Source organism: Populus trichocarpa, chromosome 12 (genome assembly GCF_000002775.5).
Source record: "Populus trichocarpa isolate Nisqually-1 chromosome 12, P.trichocarpa_v4.1, whole genome shotgun sequence".
Lineage (NCBI taxonomy): Eukaryota > Viridiplantae > Streptophyta > Magnoliopsida > Malpighiales > Salicaceae > Populus > Populus trichocarpa.
The window spans coordinates 11,780,006-11,795,418 of record NC_037296.2 but is presented as its reverse complement, the minus strand read 5'-3'; the positions used below and the strand labels follow the sequence as shown (position 1 = coordinate 11,795,418).

Below are 15,413 nucleotides of genomic sequence, written 5' to 3'. Positions count from 1 at the left end.
ATTTTATCTGATGTATACATGATGCTAGAACTGTTTGGCATTACCCCAATACCGCCATCTGCGAGCCTTGTCAAATTAATGCAATTCTCCTTAAAATAGACTCATATCTACATGATTTGCCAGTAGTTTGTGACCTAAAACTTCCCAACTACTTCCTCGAAGGGTTGACTTCTGGGTTTAAAGATCATATAGGGTGCGCAACACATTCTAGCTCAACCAATTTTTCTGTTTTTTACCTTTGAAGACGGCAAAAAGGGTCATCTCAACAATGCAGTCAAATATCAGCCAGAATTCTGCCTTTTCTCTTTACCCTGCAATCCTTGTGCCCTCTTCTCTAACCCTTCTATCCTCCCCTTCTATAGTTTTCCTCTCAGAACATGCTAAGATCCTATTGGAATTAGCAGCAGTACTGGTAGACTCTACTTTAGCATTGCATATTGTCTTGCTTTTATAAGATTCTCGACACACTTCTCCGCATCAACTTCTATGATAAGGAAATCAATGTGAATAACCTGAATGGTTGATTGTGCAGGACTAAACATTTCCTGCTCTTAGCTAGAGACAGCAATATGCTGCTGAGGAGAAACATAATGGCTTCAACATTTCGACAAAGAAAAATTTATATATGGTATTTACAGACCGGATTCTGAAACGGTGTATAACAATAGAGAGAAATAAGGAGAAAGAGAAACAAAAGAGCGTGCCTTTCAGAATATGAAACAGGCATCAATGCAACAGTTCTACTTGTATACTTAGCAGATCACAATTATGTTTCTTCTGTTCTGGTCAGTTGAGCAGGAAATCATACCATGTAGACATTCTTCACAAACTCTGACCTTTTCTTCCTATAGATTATGTAGTGACATAAACTGAAATTTCAAGTATCAAGTTGATCTCTACTGACGCAATCAAACAAGGCTGAGAATACAATAGCAAATTTGTTCATCCATGTATTCTGAAGATGTGGAATATAGTAGCTCCAAACTACTAATTCATGATTCTGTCATGCATGCATGCAATATGCAAGAAACCAAAATATTATATTGATCAACTTGTTCTGGTATCATTTTCATGGAGAATTTTGCAAATTCAAGCTTGACATGGACAACACTAGAGAATACTACACGTAATCATGAACTCACTAAGTGAGAACAGAAACAAGTTTCTTCATGCATCTAATGTTTCACCTTTCAACTGAAATGTGATTGTGGAATCCTCTCAAAAAGCAGGAAAAAGAAAAATACGTGAACAAGCATGGAATTCACCCCTTACACTGAAGGAAACTTGCTAATAGTCATGTTACAATTAAGAAGGTCAGCATGTTAAAAATTAAAGCATCCAAATTGTTCGAAAGATAAAGATCTAAAGATTTCAATGGCACAGCAAAATGCATGACTGGCTTTCATTCTTCAGCAAGCATACCATTCCCATAAATCAGTCCAACAATCAAAGTCAATTCATGATACCGTGACAAATTCCCAAAGCAACAAGCTTCTTAGAGAATTGGAAGAGGCAGATGTCACCGTTTGAAGTATCTCCATGTTCCTTTCTCTATGCTTACACATTCCCAATGTCATTCTGAACACAATAGCCAGGGTTTCTTCCATTGATCATCTACATTATTCTGAACAGTTAATAAATTATGAAAGGAATTTCAATGTGGAAACCTCACCAGACTTTATGTCCATGTGATGGCCTGCTTTTCTTTTATCCAAATTTGAAATGTCATTCTCCTTGTCTATCAGATTAGATTAGGTGCTCATAATACATTAGGAATAGATCATCCGGGATATCTTTTGGCAAGTTGTTTATATAAAGATAGAACCTCAAGATATCTTCCTTTAATACGGTGTTAGTGTCAACCACATCACTACTGCAAGTGAGAACCCAAAGATCTTCTGAATTTACTCTCTTCAGACTGCCTCGACAAAATGGGCAAGATTCTGACCTTGTGTTCCTGCAAAGAATGGGTGTCAAATGTTAAACCTGTGGGCCTTTTCCACTATTACACGTAATGGTGGACAGTATCAGAAATGAAAGAGAAAACAGTGAAGCTTTACAAATTACACACCATTCATGGTAGCAGTTGATACACATTGCATGGCAGCAGCTTGGCACAACCATTTTTGTGCAAGGTTCCAAGCAGATCCCACATTCGTCTTCCCTCAGCAGGTCTACATCTGAAAGCTTCCTCCTATCTTCTAGTCTGTTCTTGACAATCATCTCCAGGAAGTGGCCTTCTTCCTGAGTTACGTCCGGCTCCTTTGTATCACCATGAAGACGCTGAAGTGATGGTAATATAACAGCTGCAATTTTGAGTCAGTCAGACTTCAATAGATATATCTAAGCATGAGAACCAAAAAAATTCCAAACATCGGATGTCAAGATACTATATCCCATTGAGGATTTATCACCAAGAAGTCTTGGAAACACAATTCTTAACAACATTATGGCTTTCAAGAATGAATGCCTGTGTAAAGGTCTCAATGTAACTAATCACTTATGAAAAAAAGAAAACCAGAAACATGATGAATGTTCTGTAAAGCAATATATGCCACCATTCCCATCCTTGTACCATTTTCTGTATATTTTATCAACAGTCATTCTTTAGATATGAAAACTATGGAGGAAGTACATTTTTTTTTACACACCATAGAATTGCCTAATAGTTGCTTTCCGTCCGCATGAAGAAATCTTCGGCTTCCTGTCTGAGCATACCTAAAAACAGAAGTAATTATTCAGATCACCAAATTTAAAGAACTGTTTTTTGATTCTTGAAAAGAAAAAATAAACTGATTAGTTTGAAAGAGTAAAGCATAATAAGCAGGTAAACAACTGACCGACCTTGTATACAACAATGTGGAAAAGGTTAAAATAAGTTGAAAGTAGACATGTACATGAGCAATCCATCCATTGGAGCAAAAACAGAAATATGGGTGCCAGGTGATTATAAACCAGTTTCATTTGAAGACAGGAACCACTTTTGGCTCTTGGAATAGAAGCTGCCCTGCAAATGTCAACCCTCAAGTAAATTCACACATGAATGAACCTCAAAGAAGTAGTGTTGTAGTCTTAGCAGTCCAGAATTCAGTTATGCTTTGCTATGCTCCAAAATCCAAACAAAACATAGAAACTAAATAGTAGCATAAATGAGGCTAACTCAGCAAATTATAGTACACACAACACAGCAGAAACACCATATTTTCTAGAACGAAGGCTTGCTCTTCAAAATGCAAAATAGCTATAAACAGAAGCAGTTGCATCATTTCTGGTGTGCCAAGTTTTTTTTTTATTATTTTACAGGCTATAACTTCAATTCATCAACAAGAACTGAGCGTGGACTGTCAACAAACCATAATTGCCCAGATGAGTGTTTTGTCAGAGAAAGCCTTGAATTGTACATGTAATCATGGAATTTTTCTGGTTCTCCATAGCATAATAATAACATTACAAGAAAAAAGATGACAGTTTACAACTGAAACACAACACACAGGCCAAAAACTTCTTGAATTTCAACAGCAGCAGAATCTCAAGCAACTAAACGAATATAAACAGCAAAGAAAACCAATATCCCAAAAAAGAAAAAGAAAAATAGAAACACTCAGAGAGAACACTCACAACACATTAGCATGCTGAATATCAGCCTCGAGAACCTTAAGGGAGTCTTTGTACGATGACATCGCAGCAAGCTCAAGATATTCCATCATCTCTATTACTTGCTTGTGGTCTAAATTTACTTGAATTATTAATTTCAAGAACAGAAGAACAAGTATTCCAAGAAAGAAATGAACAAAAAAGGAAAGTGGAAGCTTTTCTTGCTTGTTGAACAAAAACAAAAATCAAAGAAATAAAAGGGAAAGTTCGTTCTTCGGAGTCCAAAGCCTGGAAGGGGTAAGAAAGCAAGTGTACGAGGCAACTTGGTCATGAAACTCACAACCCATCACATACTTAAACATGAGAGATTTTTTTTTTTATTTTTTTGTTTCGTTCTTTTGTTTATAAAATTTGCAGTTGATTTTATTTTGGTAAACAGTTAGGATTCATGGTTTGACTTTGTTCTTGGTGCTGGACAGTCTGCCTTTTGGTGGTACAGTTAGGAGTAGGTGCTTACTTCCTCCAATCAAGAAACAAGCTTTTTTGGCAAGAAAGAGTTCGGGAAAAAGATAATGTATTTAAATCCTAATTAATTCATTTTGATCACCAGAGCTGGATTTAAACAATTGCTAATTTCAACCCTTGATAGGCAGAGCCAAGGCTAATGCTGCTCTGCTCGACTATGATTTATTGCATGGCAGCACCCTCTGTGAGGTGAAATATGGATTGGTACTAATCAAAAATGTTGAACAGAGTACAAAGAAACAAAAGCCAATCTTCTCAAATGCATCACAATACATATACATTACCCGTAGGACTATTCCATCCTCCCCTTTTTTTATTTTTTTAGAGAGAGAGAGATGGAGACTTTGACTAGTAAACGGACGAACAACACTTACCCACCTTAATTATGAGGGAAGCATCCTGCATTTAATGAGATACGACTCGGCATTTCCAAGGCAGAGACGAAAGAATGGTGGTAGTAAGCAGCAAAAGTTTCGCTTTCATTTTCACCATCCTTTGGTATTAAATTCCAAATTTATCTTCAGTTCAGTTTAATTACGCTACTAGAAAAGATTTATATAATTTAGATTCATTTTTAACTGATCCAGGCTCAGGAAACTCGTTGAAAAATTCCCTCCCCCCAGCTTTCTAACAAATGGGCTCTCTTGGTTCGCCTCTCTAGGCCTGTAATATGATACAGTCCATCATCTTACAAAGTCACAGAAAGCTAGAAGACCAATCCTTTTAATTAGACATTGATGCGATTCTCGCAATGGGTCTTAGAAAGCCCAAACAGATATAATAGAAATATAACATAATAAAAACATACATTATTATTGGAATAAGAATTTTCACCCTGCAAATTATACAAGAAAGACACTACAAAACTAATTAATATTTAATAAATCAATTTAATTAATTAAAAAACAAAAAAATACAAGAATCTCTCTTACACAAACTAAACAAATTCGACAGCAACGGTATTGTCAAGTCCGAATATTTTGTTCTTATAAAGAGTATTTATATTTTTGAAAATAAAAACGCTAATAGATCTACTATTATGGTCTAAATTGGTCCACTTACAAAACTAACCCAAAACATATATTAATAAACCTGAAAGTATGGATCCAAACAAGCCTTGAGTTGTACCTGGAATCTAATTAATAATTAAGTCCAAACAAGCCTTGGATCTTAGCTTATTCATCATACCCAAAAGTATAAATTAAAAATAAAATTCTAAGCTGCTTAAACTTAAAGAAAATCAAAAGAAATAAAAGACAATTGGAACTAAAGTATTTATAGAGCCCCTAGCTGCCACACACATATCTTAGGACGCCACACACATATCTTAGAATAGAAATGACTCCAAATTTTCAATGAATCCAGGCCACATTAGGAATCCTTGTAGCCTAAGCTCATGCAAAAGTTTATGGCCTAAATAAGCCTCATTTCATCTTTTTTTTGTTGTCTAAATTTAACCCATTACAAATTTAGACTGATTGAGCTGGAAATAGCAAAAAAAAAAAAAAACAATTTGTCAACGAATCTGTCAAAATAGTAATAGCAACTTCGACCAATTTAAATACTATGTTCCCAACCTCTACTTGATCTGAAATTTTATCACAATATAATTTCATGTGTCTAGTATCTTCCTATAAAAGTTTAGCTCGATAAAATATATGGCATGAGAGATATTCCCACTATTGCAAAATTGTCAGCAAACATTTTAAGGCAAGATTCGAACCTAACTTGGTTCATGTCCGACATTGACTAGCTGCTTTGAACGCTAACTCAGTTTTACTCGATCTCCACTTTTGATCCCCCCCTCAACGCAAAAGCTTTTGTACTATATGGCCATTAAGTAAACTAATGGTTTAAAGATTGTCAATTTCGTTCTGTTTTGCTTGGAATGACTGGTATATCTTGTACTATTTTTAAAAAAAGAACAACTTGGAATATATTTCATCTCACTTTGAATCTTGTTCAATTCAAGACTTCTCGGTTAAATTCCATACAAGATGTTTTAGTTTCATTCTGTTTGTTTTGTTTTGTGAATAGTTTTTTTTTCCTCTCGCTTTTTTTCAAAAAAAAATGTGTTTTTTTTCTTAATTTCATCATTTAACACTTGGTTTATAGGAGATTGGAATTTATAATTTGTTATGGTTTGCTTTCTTTGTGGTTATCTTAGTCTCATTACACATGTCACAAGTTTGGCATGTGAACCCGATTGATTTGAGTATTTTTGTTTATTTTTTAATTGATTTTTTTTCCAGTTTAATCATTAAACATTTGGTTGATTATGAATTATGCCTTGTCATTTGTTTCAGTTTGTTTTCTATAAAGTTATCCTAATCTCATGACCTACGTCGCAAGTTTTGCGAGTTAACCTAAGTAGATTTAAGTTGTTTTATTGTATCATTTTTTATATTGAATGTTTCATAATTTCATCATTCAACAATGGATTTATTAGGAATTGAGCTTCATAATTTATTTTTATTTGCTTTATATGAGGTTATCAAGGTCTCATAACCTAGATCGTGGATTTAAAAGGTTAACCCAAGTTGACTCGGGTCAATCCAAAATGTTGTTGTCATAATATTTTTTTTTTAAATATTGTCTTGAATTGTTTTTAGTCAAACAATGTTTTTACCAGTTATCTAAGTTGTCGTTAGACTCGTCAAGTCGATCGAGTCAACTTTTACACAGTTTAAATTTTTGTTTCTATTAGAAAAACATTAGCTACGCTTGCATGTTTCTTTTTATGTTAAAAAAATTGATCCGACATGTAATGTACTGCGGATAGAAATGTTTAAATTTTAAAATTATATTTAGATACTTTATATTGTATTTGGAATTTGAATTATATAATTTCAAGTTAATTTATTTTTGGATTTGATTTGAAAATATGTATATTGAATTAATATTTTGAATTATTTATATGAATAGTACAACCTCGAAATGACACGCCAAAATACTCCGAAACCAAAATTTATCATTTCAATTAAAAAAAGCAGAACTCTAATCATATCAGATCTAACTTCGTCAGACACAACTCATAGGGTGAGCGTTTGGATAATTAGGATGCATTAATTGTCATTTTAGATTATAACTTGGTCCTTTTACATTTGAAATTATAACTTTTCGGTCCTTCAATATTTAAAAATTCAATTATGGTATAAACTTTATTTTTCTTATTTTGCGATCCCTAATTTGAAATAGGAGAAAGAAAGTTGTCAGATTCTAATGGTAGAAAAAGAAAGTTGTTAGATTTTGATAGTAGAGAAAGAAAATCTTGGTTGATATCGATTTAACTTATGAAAAAGATCGATGTTGGTCTTAATGAATTTCATTTGATAAGGAGAGTATCACTTATGTGTTCTTTGGAACTTATATCGCCTGGGATAATAGATCTGAGCTCGGAAAATTTTTAGTTTCAGTTTAATTTTGGGGTTCTGGACTTATTTTTGGATTACTTCAGGTCATATAGGAGCTTATAAAGGTGTATAAAGTGTTTGGGTTAAAATGGATTGAAAATAGATTTTTAAATAAAAAAATCATAACCTTTGATTTTATAGCTACCCTAGTGGTTAAGTAGGTGGTGTGTCACCTGTTTATATTATTTTTCAAAAACCCCTTAAAAACTATATATATATATATATATATAAAGTTAGCATGGACACACAAGCCTAAGCTTTTTTTACCCTAGGCGTCTCGGGCCACTCGTACTAGGCCAGTGTATCTAGATTTTTTTTTTAATTTCATCATTCAATGTTAAGTTCTTATTGAGTTTTTCTATTGATTTTTTATTTTAATTTAACAAAATTTTATGGTGTTTTTTTTAGTGTAATGCAATTTGATTTTTACTTAGTTTATGGATAAAATCTCAATTTTTTTCTTGTTATATGAAGAGACATTCTTTCTTCTTCGTAGCTAAATTTAATTTTTTTTCTTTAGTTTTATTAAATCACTTTCTTAAACCAATAACTTTAAAAATTTATAATTTGAGAGGTGTGAACTTTTATCGTGTTGCATAAACAAATTACAAGTAATTACTCAAGCTATCGATTTAAAAAATTAAAAAATTGTCAACTGAATTGATTTCCATAATTCAGATAATTCTCCACAGTTCTCCTGTCAAGCAAGACAAGAAATGTTTGTCACCAAAGCCTGGCTCGATTTCCCTAAATGAAACGGTGTCGTACAAGTGATAAATAAATAAATAATACTAGGTTAGGAATAGGACGGACGACAGGAGCAAGCCGAGCACGTAAAAGGAAGTAGCAGCAGTATAAATAGTTTCTCATAGAGTTTGAAAGAGACTCCTCTCCTCTGTTCACTTTGATTCCCTACACGCATAGATTCTACTAGCTCAAAACTCTTGAGGGTTTCCACCTACTTTCTCATCACAGCCTGAGCAAGAGCCACCACCTTGTAAGTTCTCTCCTCCATTATTTCTTCTTCTTTTTCTGCCTTTTGGTCTCTTGATCACTTTAAAACCTTTCTCGATTTTGGGGTTTCGTGGTTTCTTAACCCCTTTAACACTCTCTCCTTTTCTCTCTCTTCAATGGACTAGGGAGATGTTGTGTTTATAAGAAAACGCTAGTGCATGGTTGGAACTCGGGAACCACATCCACCTTAATAGATCAGAGAGCTAGCAATATTCTTTTCTTTTTTCTTTTCGAACTCTCGTGGGTTGTTTCTCATACTGTGGATTTGCCCCGAGATCATTCCTCTAATTACTTGACTTAGGCAAAAGGAAAGGAAAAAAGATGTATACTTTGAAGGAAAGCACATTTCAAGGATTTTTTTTTCCGGATGTTGTCTTGTCTTGGTCCCACCCTGTTTCCTTATAGGAATCAGATGTCAGTGTTGCTAAATGCCATGGTAGTAAGTTGAGCTTAGGTCATCTAAAATTTTATGTTCTCTCCATTACTTTTAGAATGTTTGCATCGTTCTTTTTTTTGTATATTAGGTAGTTTGTTTTCTCCTTCAATATCATTTTGGCGGCAGTACTTTTTAATGCCTTGTTATGGACATTATTTTGCCCTAGAGTTTCCCCAATTTGCTGCAATCTGAAACTATGATCCGTGACTATTGAACGAAGAAAACTCTGAGCTTTGTAATATTTGTTTTAAAATCCATCACTTATTTGCCTCTTTTGAAGTTTGTACTGCTAAAACTTTGGTGTGTGTTTTTGACAATGCCATTGATATTGTTTTTTCAAAGTGATTTTTATATTTTTAGTGATTTTGACATCTCATATCAAAACTATTTAAATACTCTTAAAAAGCATCAATTTGGTGCTTTTTCAGATAATAAATACTCTTAAAAGCATCCAAACCGCAATAGCAAACGATGTCTTGTTATAATAATAAGCTTCAGGTTAAGAGTAGATACTAGATTTGCTAAAGTGTTGATCTAAATTTATCCTAGCGCATTTGGATCGTCTTGTTAGATAATATATACAAAGGATGCATGGAAAATCATGATCCTGTTCCCATTTTTGTCAACACATGTGCATCACATTTGTTGATAGTTTGTTTTGGAAGCAATTTGTAGATGTTTTCCTTTGCAGTAATTAATTCCAATCTGAGTTCTTGATTATGATTTGGGGCATTTTGAATATACTTCAGATGTCTATGTGAATCCAGATGCTCATTTTAACTTTGCAGGTCAAGTTAAGTAGTTTATGACTTCCGTTTTCCAATTATTTGATAGCAGCCAGGAATTTACAACACTTAGAGTTGGAAACAAGATAGGAAAATGTAGTTGGACATTCCTAGACCTGTAAATTTTGTGGCTTGCCTTCTAGCTCATTAGGGTGTTTCACTTGGTGTCCATTACCCTTTGTTTTCTTCTCCTTTATTTTCTAAATAGTTCTCCTCTTGGTGCTTATTTTTTTGTTTTTGCTTTCCTTTTGTTTTTTTTTTAAACAAGAAGCCCTTCTTATTACAATCTTTCTAATGTAAGAGAGAGTTCAGCTGACGGGAATAGAGATGACTAGCAAGGAGGAAGCTTGTCCAATGTGCACACAGAACTGCTTGATGACTCACGGGAATAGGACAAACTCAAGGACTCTTGTTTCCTCTTTCTTCAAAGTCTTGATTGGTGGTCCGTTTCTTACAGTTTTGGTATGATAACAATCCCTCTCCTCCTCTTTAGGCTACTCTGCTTTTCAGTGTTTTTCTTCTCAATATGCCATTTGAGCACTGCTGCGATCTTCTGTGTGATCATCCTGTGGACGCTATGAAATGCAAGCTGTCTTAAAAAATTGTTGATAATATTAGGTGTCTGCTAAGAAGTGGAATTTATTTCCCTATAAGTGGCATCATTTCCTTACTTTCAAGTATGACCACAGTGTCTGTGTGTGTGTGTTTTGCTTGAATTTCTTGAGCAGTGCCTCATAAGGTAACTGCAAGTTTATTTACTTCTGCACATTAGCAATGTGCTTATCTCTTCTAATATCGTGATACCATCGCAGTACTTTCCACCCAAATTCGCTCCAATGGTGTCATCATTGAATGGCCAAGAAACATTCCTCGAGGATTCAAGTGGGCAACGATGGAAAGTAAAAGTATCCATTCTGAATGATTCCTTTGTTTTACAAGAGGGCTGGAGTGCATTTGCCTCAGACCATGGTCTAGAACTTGGAGATTTTATAATTTTCAATTACATTATGGGATCACACTTTGAAGTCCATATCTATGATAAGAGTGCATGTGAAAGGCTAGATTTTTCTGAGAGAAGAAATCAAAAGGAAAGGACTGGAAATAACACTCAAAATTTTAACACTGAATATGGTCAATGCCTCGCAAAGGATAAAGGTTCAATGAACGTACATGGGTCAAGTACCCCTAACCTCGCTGGTGAGGAGATTTGTCGAGGCCAGAGCAAGTTGAAGAATGATGTGTTAAAAGCCAAGATGGTCGCAAAAAATACTTCAACTAATAAAAAAGAGACTAGAGCTGAGAAGATTGTTTCTAAAGCAGAATGCGTTGAAGAATCACGTGACATGATCAATAGAGAATTAGGGAAGAAACATGAAGATTACGGTGAAACTTTAGTTGACTTGTCAAACTGGGGATTGTCGAAAGCCAACTTGGGCATTGAAGGAAGCAAAAAAACCAGAGCTGGTACTAAGAAATTGTCTCATCATGCTGGTGCCTCCTTTAAATCCCAAAAAGAAGCTGGCCTGGGTAGCAAAGATACTAGATAAAGGGTTAGAAAGTACACGAGAAAAAGGAATGATGATTTTGATATGAAGAACCAGTTGGTAGATGTTGCTGATAAAAATTCTAGTGAGAAACATTGGGCTTATATTGTGCTTGATTCATTCCTTATGATTAGCTCTTTGATAGCGACCAATGATGGACCCTATCTTGTATGTTTTTCTTTAACCTGACGAGTTCTCCAAATCTGATTTTGCACTACAAATTATTCCCTTGCGGTGTATTATATATATATATATATATATATATATATATATATATATATATATATATATATAAAATACCCTGCCTAAGTTACCATAGCCTTATAAAAAATGCTGTTATGCTGCCAGTGCTCGTTTGTCGATGCTTTTAAGGAGCTGTTTCTGAATTTTGTCCAGTTGAGGCTACATCACAAGATGTTGCCATTGCAGAATGTACTTGTCGATCCGAAGTACATTGTTATGTAATGATAGAAGGTTGCACGATTTATTTGATTCTTCAGAGTTCTACATGCTTGTAATCTCCTGTGCTTTGTTCAGGCTTGAGCGACCTGCTATGTTGTTTTTTTGGCAAATGAGATCTTCATCCGTTAAAGAAACAGAGAGAAATAATTTGATGTTTTTTCAAGTAAAAAACATTTTAAGAAATAATTTGAAAAGCATAAACAAATAATCACTAAGAGTGGAACACATTCTCATGAAAGGAAAACTAATTGTGAAAAAAATATATAATAGAGTTTGTAAAAGACTCCTCCCCTATGTTCACTTTGATTCCTGCTTACCAACTCAATAAAGCTAGGTAGTTGTTTTGAGAAGGAAAAAAATAAATAAATGGCAGTAGTGGTTGTTGTACCTCCTAATGCAGACCCTACAATGGGAGACCAGCATCTACAATGAATGCCATGTACTGTCTCTTCTTCGTTCACAAACCTTCCAGTTTCTGCCATTGTGTACAAAATGCCTAGCATATCTACATAGAATAAGGTTACTAATAACTATCTTCAAGTACTTGTAATTATTGTCACCAACTCCCCAGTTCCTCGAATCCATGATATTGATGTGACAAGTATAATACCATATACCATGCTCTACTAATTTCCTTCATTAACCCATGACATGTGATTAGTAAACCTAGTGTGTAATTATTTTAGAGGTGGAGGTTGAGTTTTGGGTGTGAACCATCGAAAAAGCTAAAAAAATAATAATTAACTTTTGTAATTGAGTTTTGTATATAATTGAATTGTATTCAACCACAATCTCAACCACAAAAGCTAAAACAAACATTCTCTGAATGTTGGGCTCCGTATTTTGCCGGAAATGCACTCTCCGGTCACCAGATTTGTGCTCACGCAGGCAGTTACCGTCACCAGCGTGGACTGGTCAGGCCCGACAAAGCCACTATCTTGATGAACTTGCTAGCCCACAAAAGCAATGAAGAGCCCGATACCGGCTGCACAAGCAAGCCGGACAGGTTTTGGTATGATCCTAGCAGATTTTTATCTGGACCCAAGAGCTGAAACTACAAAAAAAGGCACAGCCTTCAACCAAGACTATTGCCATTGCAGACTTGAATGAAATAGGCCCAGAACCATGAAACCCTGCCAAGTTATAAAGCAACAAAAGCATGAGGACCCATACTGGGGCCAAACCCAGAGGCAAATTTGCCAAAATTCCCATAGCAAATGACCCTATTTTATCTATGAATTGTATTCAACTAATAATTTTTAAATTTGTAAAAATTATTTGATTTTTTATTTGATTTTTATTTCTTTTAAAATTTTTCTGTTCTGTTTATTTTAAGTTTTTTTAAAAAATATTAAACAAATTATTGACAAAATTACCGACCGACTAAGTTCAGTAAAAAAATTCAGAAAATTAAGAAAATTACATGAAATGTTGTTGACCATTACAAATAGAATCACCAATAGATTAAATTCCTTAGAGAGTTTGGAAAAAATTACAAGAAATGCAACAGACAACATGTAAATTACCGACGGTTTCATTCCTTTAGTAATATGAATAAAATCACCAATATACGTATCAACGAGATTATGCTGGTAAATGTTTTTTATTTGGCGCACTTTTTTTTATGTAAATTCATCAGTAATTATATTACTCACAGACTGACCGACAAAAAAAAATCCATCAAAGATAAGTTTTTTTAACGAACAATCATTGTACATGATTCCATCAGTAAATGGTTTTTTTGATAAAATCATTGTTTAAATACCGACACACAAATCCATCAATAATATGCATACCTATCTAGTGTGTTGTATCCTACCTGAACAGAATATCTATGCTCCATAATTAGCGTAATTCTGAATTGATGAGTATTTAATCATTAGGTGATTGTGTTCTTCACTGATAAAGACAATGGTTTAAATTTCCTAATCGTTTCCAAGCTTTGCCGGTGTGCTAAATGACAAGGCAGAATCCGACCTTCAAGAACATTTTCCATCCTGGAACTACTAGGAAGAGGCCAGCTCAGAGCACATTACTGTGCTACATTCAAAGGAAGGCAATAGGCCTGCCCAGAGGTTGAAGTTCCACTGCAACTTTATTTTTAGAACCAATTACTAACAAGATGGCGAAAGATTGCTTCTGTAGATGCAAGAGACTAAACTAAAACATTAGAAACAGGCGACATTCAAAATCATAACTGAAACTCGAGCTCACAAAAAAAATGTAGAATAACTTTGAATCACACAGCAGACCCTGCATGTCATGAATGAAAACACTCGAACTATTATCGTGGTTTGTTTCTGCTTCAACAAGCACCGAGCAATTGTGAACAATGGATGAATTCTGAGGCATGAGTTAGTCAGTATACCAACATTTTTCCAAATCTTGTGATAGCTGATGTTGAAGCTTCATGTATTGGGAAGCTGTATAACGTTTATTCTTCTTTTTGCCTCAATTTCTTGAACTGGTTTCGGCCTCCTCTGCTCCTTCCGCCTTCTGCTCCGCTTCTAATATCACCAACTGAGCACACAGAAAAGAAACGGAAAACATCAGGAAGACCATAAATGTGAATAGATTTATATCTTTTGGCAGACCCCTTCTATATAAACCCTGGGATGGAATGTCGGAAGGATTACCTCATCAAGAATTGTTTAAGTTCCCTATATCAAGCTTCAGTGAGATCTAAACCATCCTTGCGAATATCCTGTAATGCAAATGACACGTTATGTTGGACAGAAATAAGAACCCCGCTTGTTCACACATGCGCAAGCATGTGTTTGTGCGTGTGTGTCTGCTTGCGTTCACGCAAGTGTTTGGGTTTGATTCAATAACTTTTCAAGTTTGAAACGGAACATGTAAAATAAAATCAGAACATTCCGGTCGAAAATTATTCGGAAAATCCGGAATGGATTGAGATTTAAAATGAGATGAAAATTGTTCTGTTTTGTTCCGTTTTTTGAATTGTACAAAATATTTCGACCATTCCGGACGAAACGGAACGAAATTGACAACCTTGCATGTTTGTGCTTGTGTGTCTGCGTGCATGGGAGAGACTGGGTGGATTAATTTTTAAATCTCCATTTAATTTTTTGCTAGATAATGTGTTTGGGTTTGACAATAATATCACACTCGTGTTTAGTCTGATAATAATATCAAATCCATAACTGGATTTGACAACCACGTCAGGTCCAAACTACTTGGATCTGACAACTACGTCAGGTCCAAGCTATATTTGGATCTAACATGATTGCTTTTAGGATATTGACATGCAAACCCGACAAGATAAAAGGCAAAGGATAGGATAAAATGAGAAATGAGACACACAAGAATTTACGTGGTTCACCCAATTTGGCTACGTCCACGGGCAAATATAGAAGGATTTTACTAAGTAATGTGGGAATTACAACCTTTCTCTACCAATAGGAGAACAACTGAAATCTCTCTATTACTAGGAGAAAACACCTCACTTACTGTCTCACAAATACCTTACAATTTTGTGGGATTACTTTCCCTCTCTCACTCTCCTCTTCTTCTCACTTGTGATGTATAGAATAAGCTTGGATGCATTGCCTATTTATAGGCAAACATCCATGCAAAAGACAAGGGGCACCAATTGGTGTTGCAAGGGGCACCGAATTGG

The 15,413-nt window shown here is 34.8% G+C and overlaps 2 protein-coding genes across 6 annotated transcripts; one reads left to right on the top strand and one right to left on the bottom strand.

Annotated features, from left to right (window-relative positions):
* Positions 1–1,245: 1,245 nt before the first annotated feature.
* LOC7458086 (E3 ubiquitin-protein ligase AIRP2) lies at positions 1,246–4,135 on the bottom strand. Of its 2 annotated transcripts, XR_002977016.2 has the most exons (6): positions 3,619–4,135; positions 2,845–3,007; positions 2,652–2,718; positions 2,072–2,306; positions 1,673–1,957; positions 1,246–1,578 (listed from the first exon to the last, which is right to left on the bottom strand). XR_002977016.2 is itself a non-coding variant. In XM_002318074.4 (5 exons), the coding sequence occupies exons 1-5, from the start codon at positions 3,705–3,707 to the stop codon at positions 1,747–1,749; spliced, it is 765 nt and encodes a 254-aa protein (XP_002318110.3). In that variant the 5' UTR covers positions 3,708–4,129; the 3' UTR covers positions 1,246–1,746. The 2 variants fall into 2 exon arrangements, 1 of the variants encoding a protein (XP_002318110.3); XM_002318074.4 differs by having other exon boundaries at positions 1,246–1,957; positions 3,619–4,129.
* A 4,231-nt stretch (positions 4,136–8,366) lies between these two features.
* LOC7484453 (B3 domain-containing protein Os02g0598200) lies at positions 8,367–11,818 on the top strand. Of its 4 annotated transcripts, none has more exons than XM_024582237.2 (3): positions 8,367–8,529; positions 10,039–10,229; positions 10,580–11,818. In XM_024582237.2, exons 2-3 carry the CDS (start codon positions 10,095–10,097, stop codon positions 11,312–11,314), a joined length of 870 nt encoding a protein of 289 aa, XP_024438005.1. In that variant the 5' UTR covers positions 8,367–8,529; positions 10,039–10,094; the 3' UTR covers positions 11,315–11,818. The 4 variants fall into 4 exon arrangements, with proteins under 4 accessions (XP_024438005.1, XP_052301766.1, XP_002318699.1 ...); XM_052445806.1 differs by having other exon boundaries at positions 8,381–8,529; positions 10,069–10,206; XM_002318663.4 differs by having other exon boundaries at positions 8,382–8,529; positions 10,036–10,229.
* Positions 11,819–15,413: the final 3,595 nt, after the last annotated feature.

Bases quoted from the DNA above. Each gene is read 5' to 3' on its own strand.
- LOC7484453 (XM_024582237.2), top strand. From the start codon at position 10,095: ATGACTAGCAAGGAGGAAGCTTGTCCAATGTGCACACAGAACTGCTTG. The intron at 10,230-10,579 runs GTATGATAACAA...ATACCATCGCAG, and splicing joins GTCCGTTTCTTACAGTTTTG to TACTTTCCACCCAAATTCGC.
- LOC7458086 (XM_002318074.4), bottom strand. From the start codon at position 3,707: ATGATGGAATATCTTGAGCTTGCTGCGATGTCATCGTACAAAGACTCC. The intron at 3,008-3,618 runs GTGAGTGTTCTC...TGACATTTGCAG, and splicing joins ATTCAGCATGCTAATGTGTT to GGCAGCTTCTATTCCAAGAG. The intron at 1,958-2,071 runs GTGTGTAATTTG...CATTCTTTGCAG, and splicing joins ATCAACTGCTACCATGAATG to GAACACAAGGTCAGAATCTT.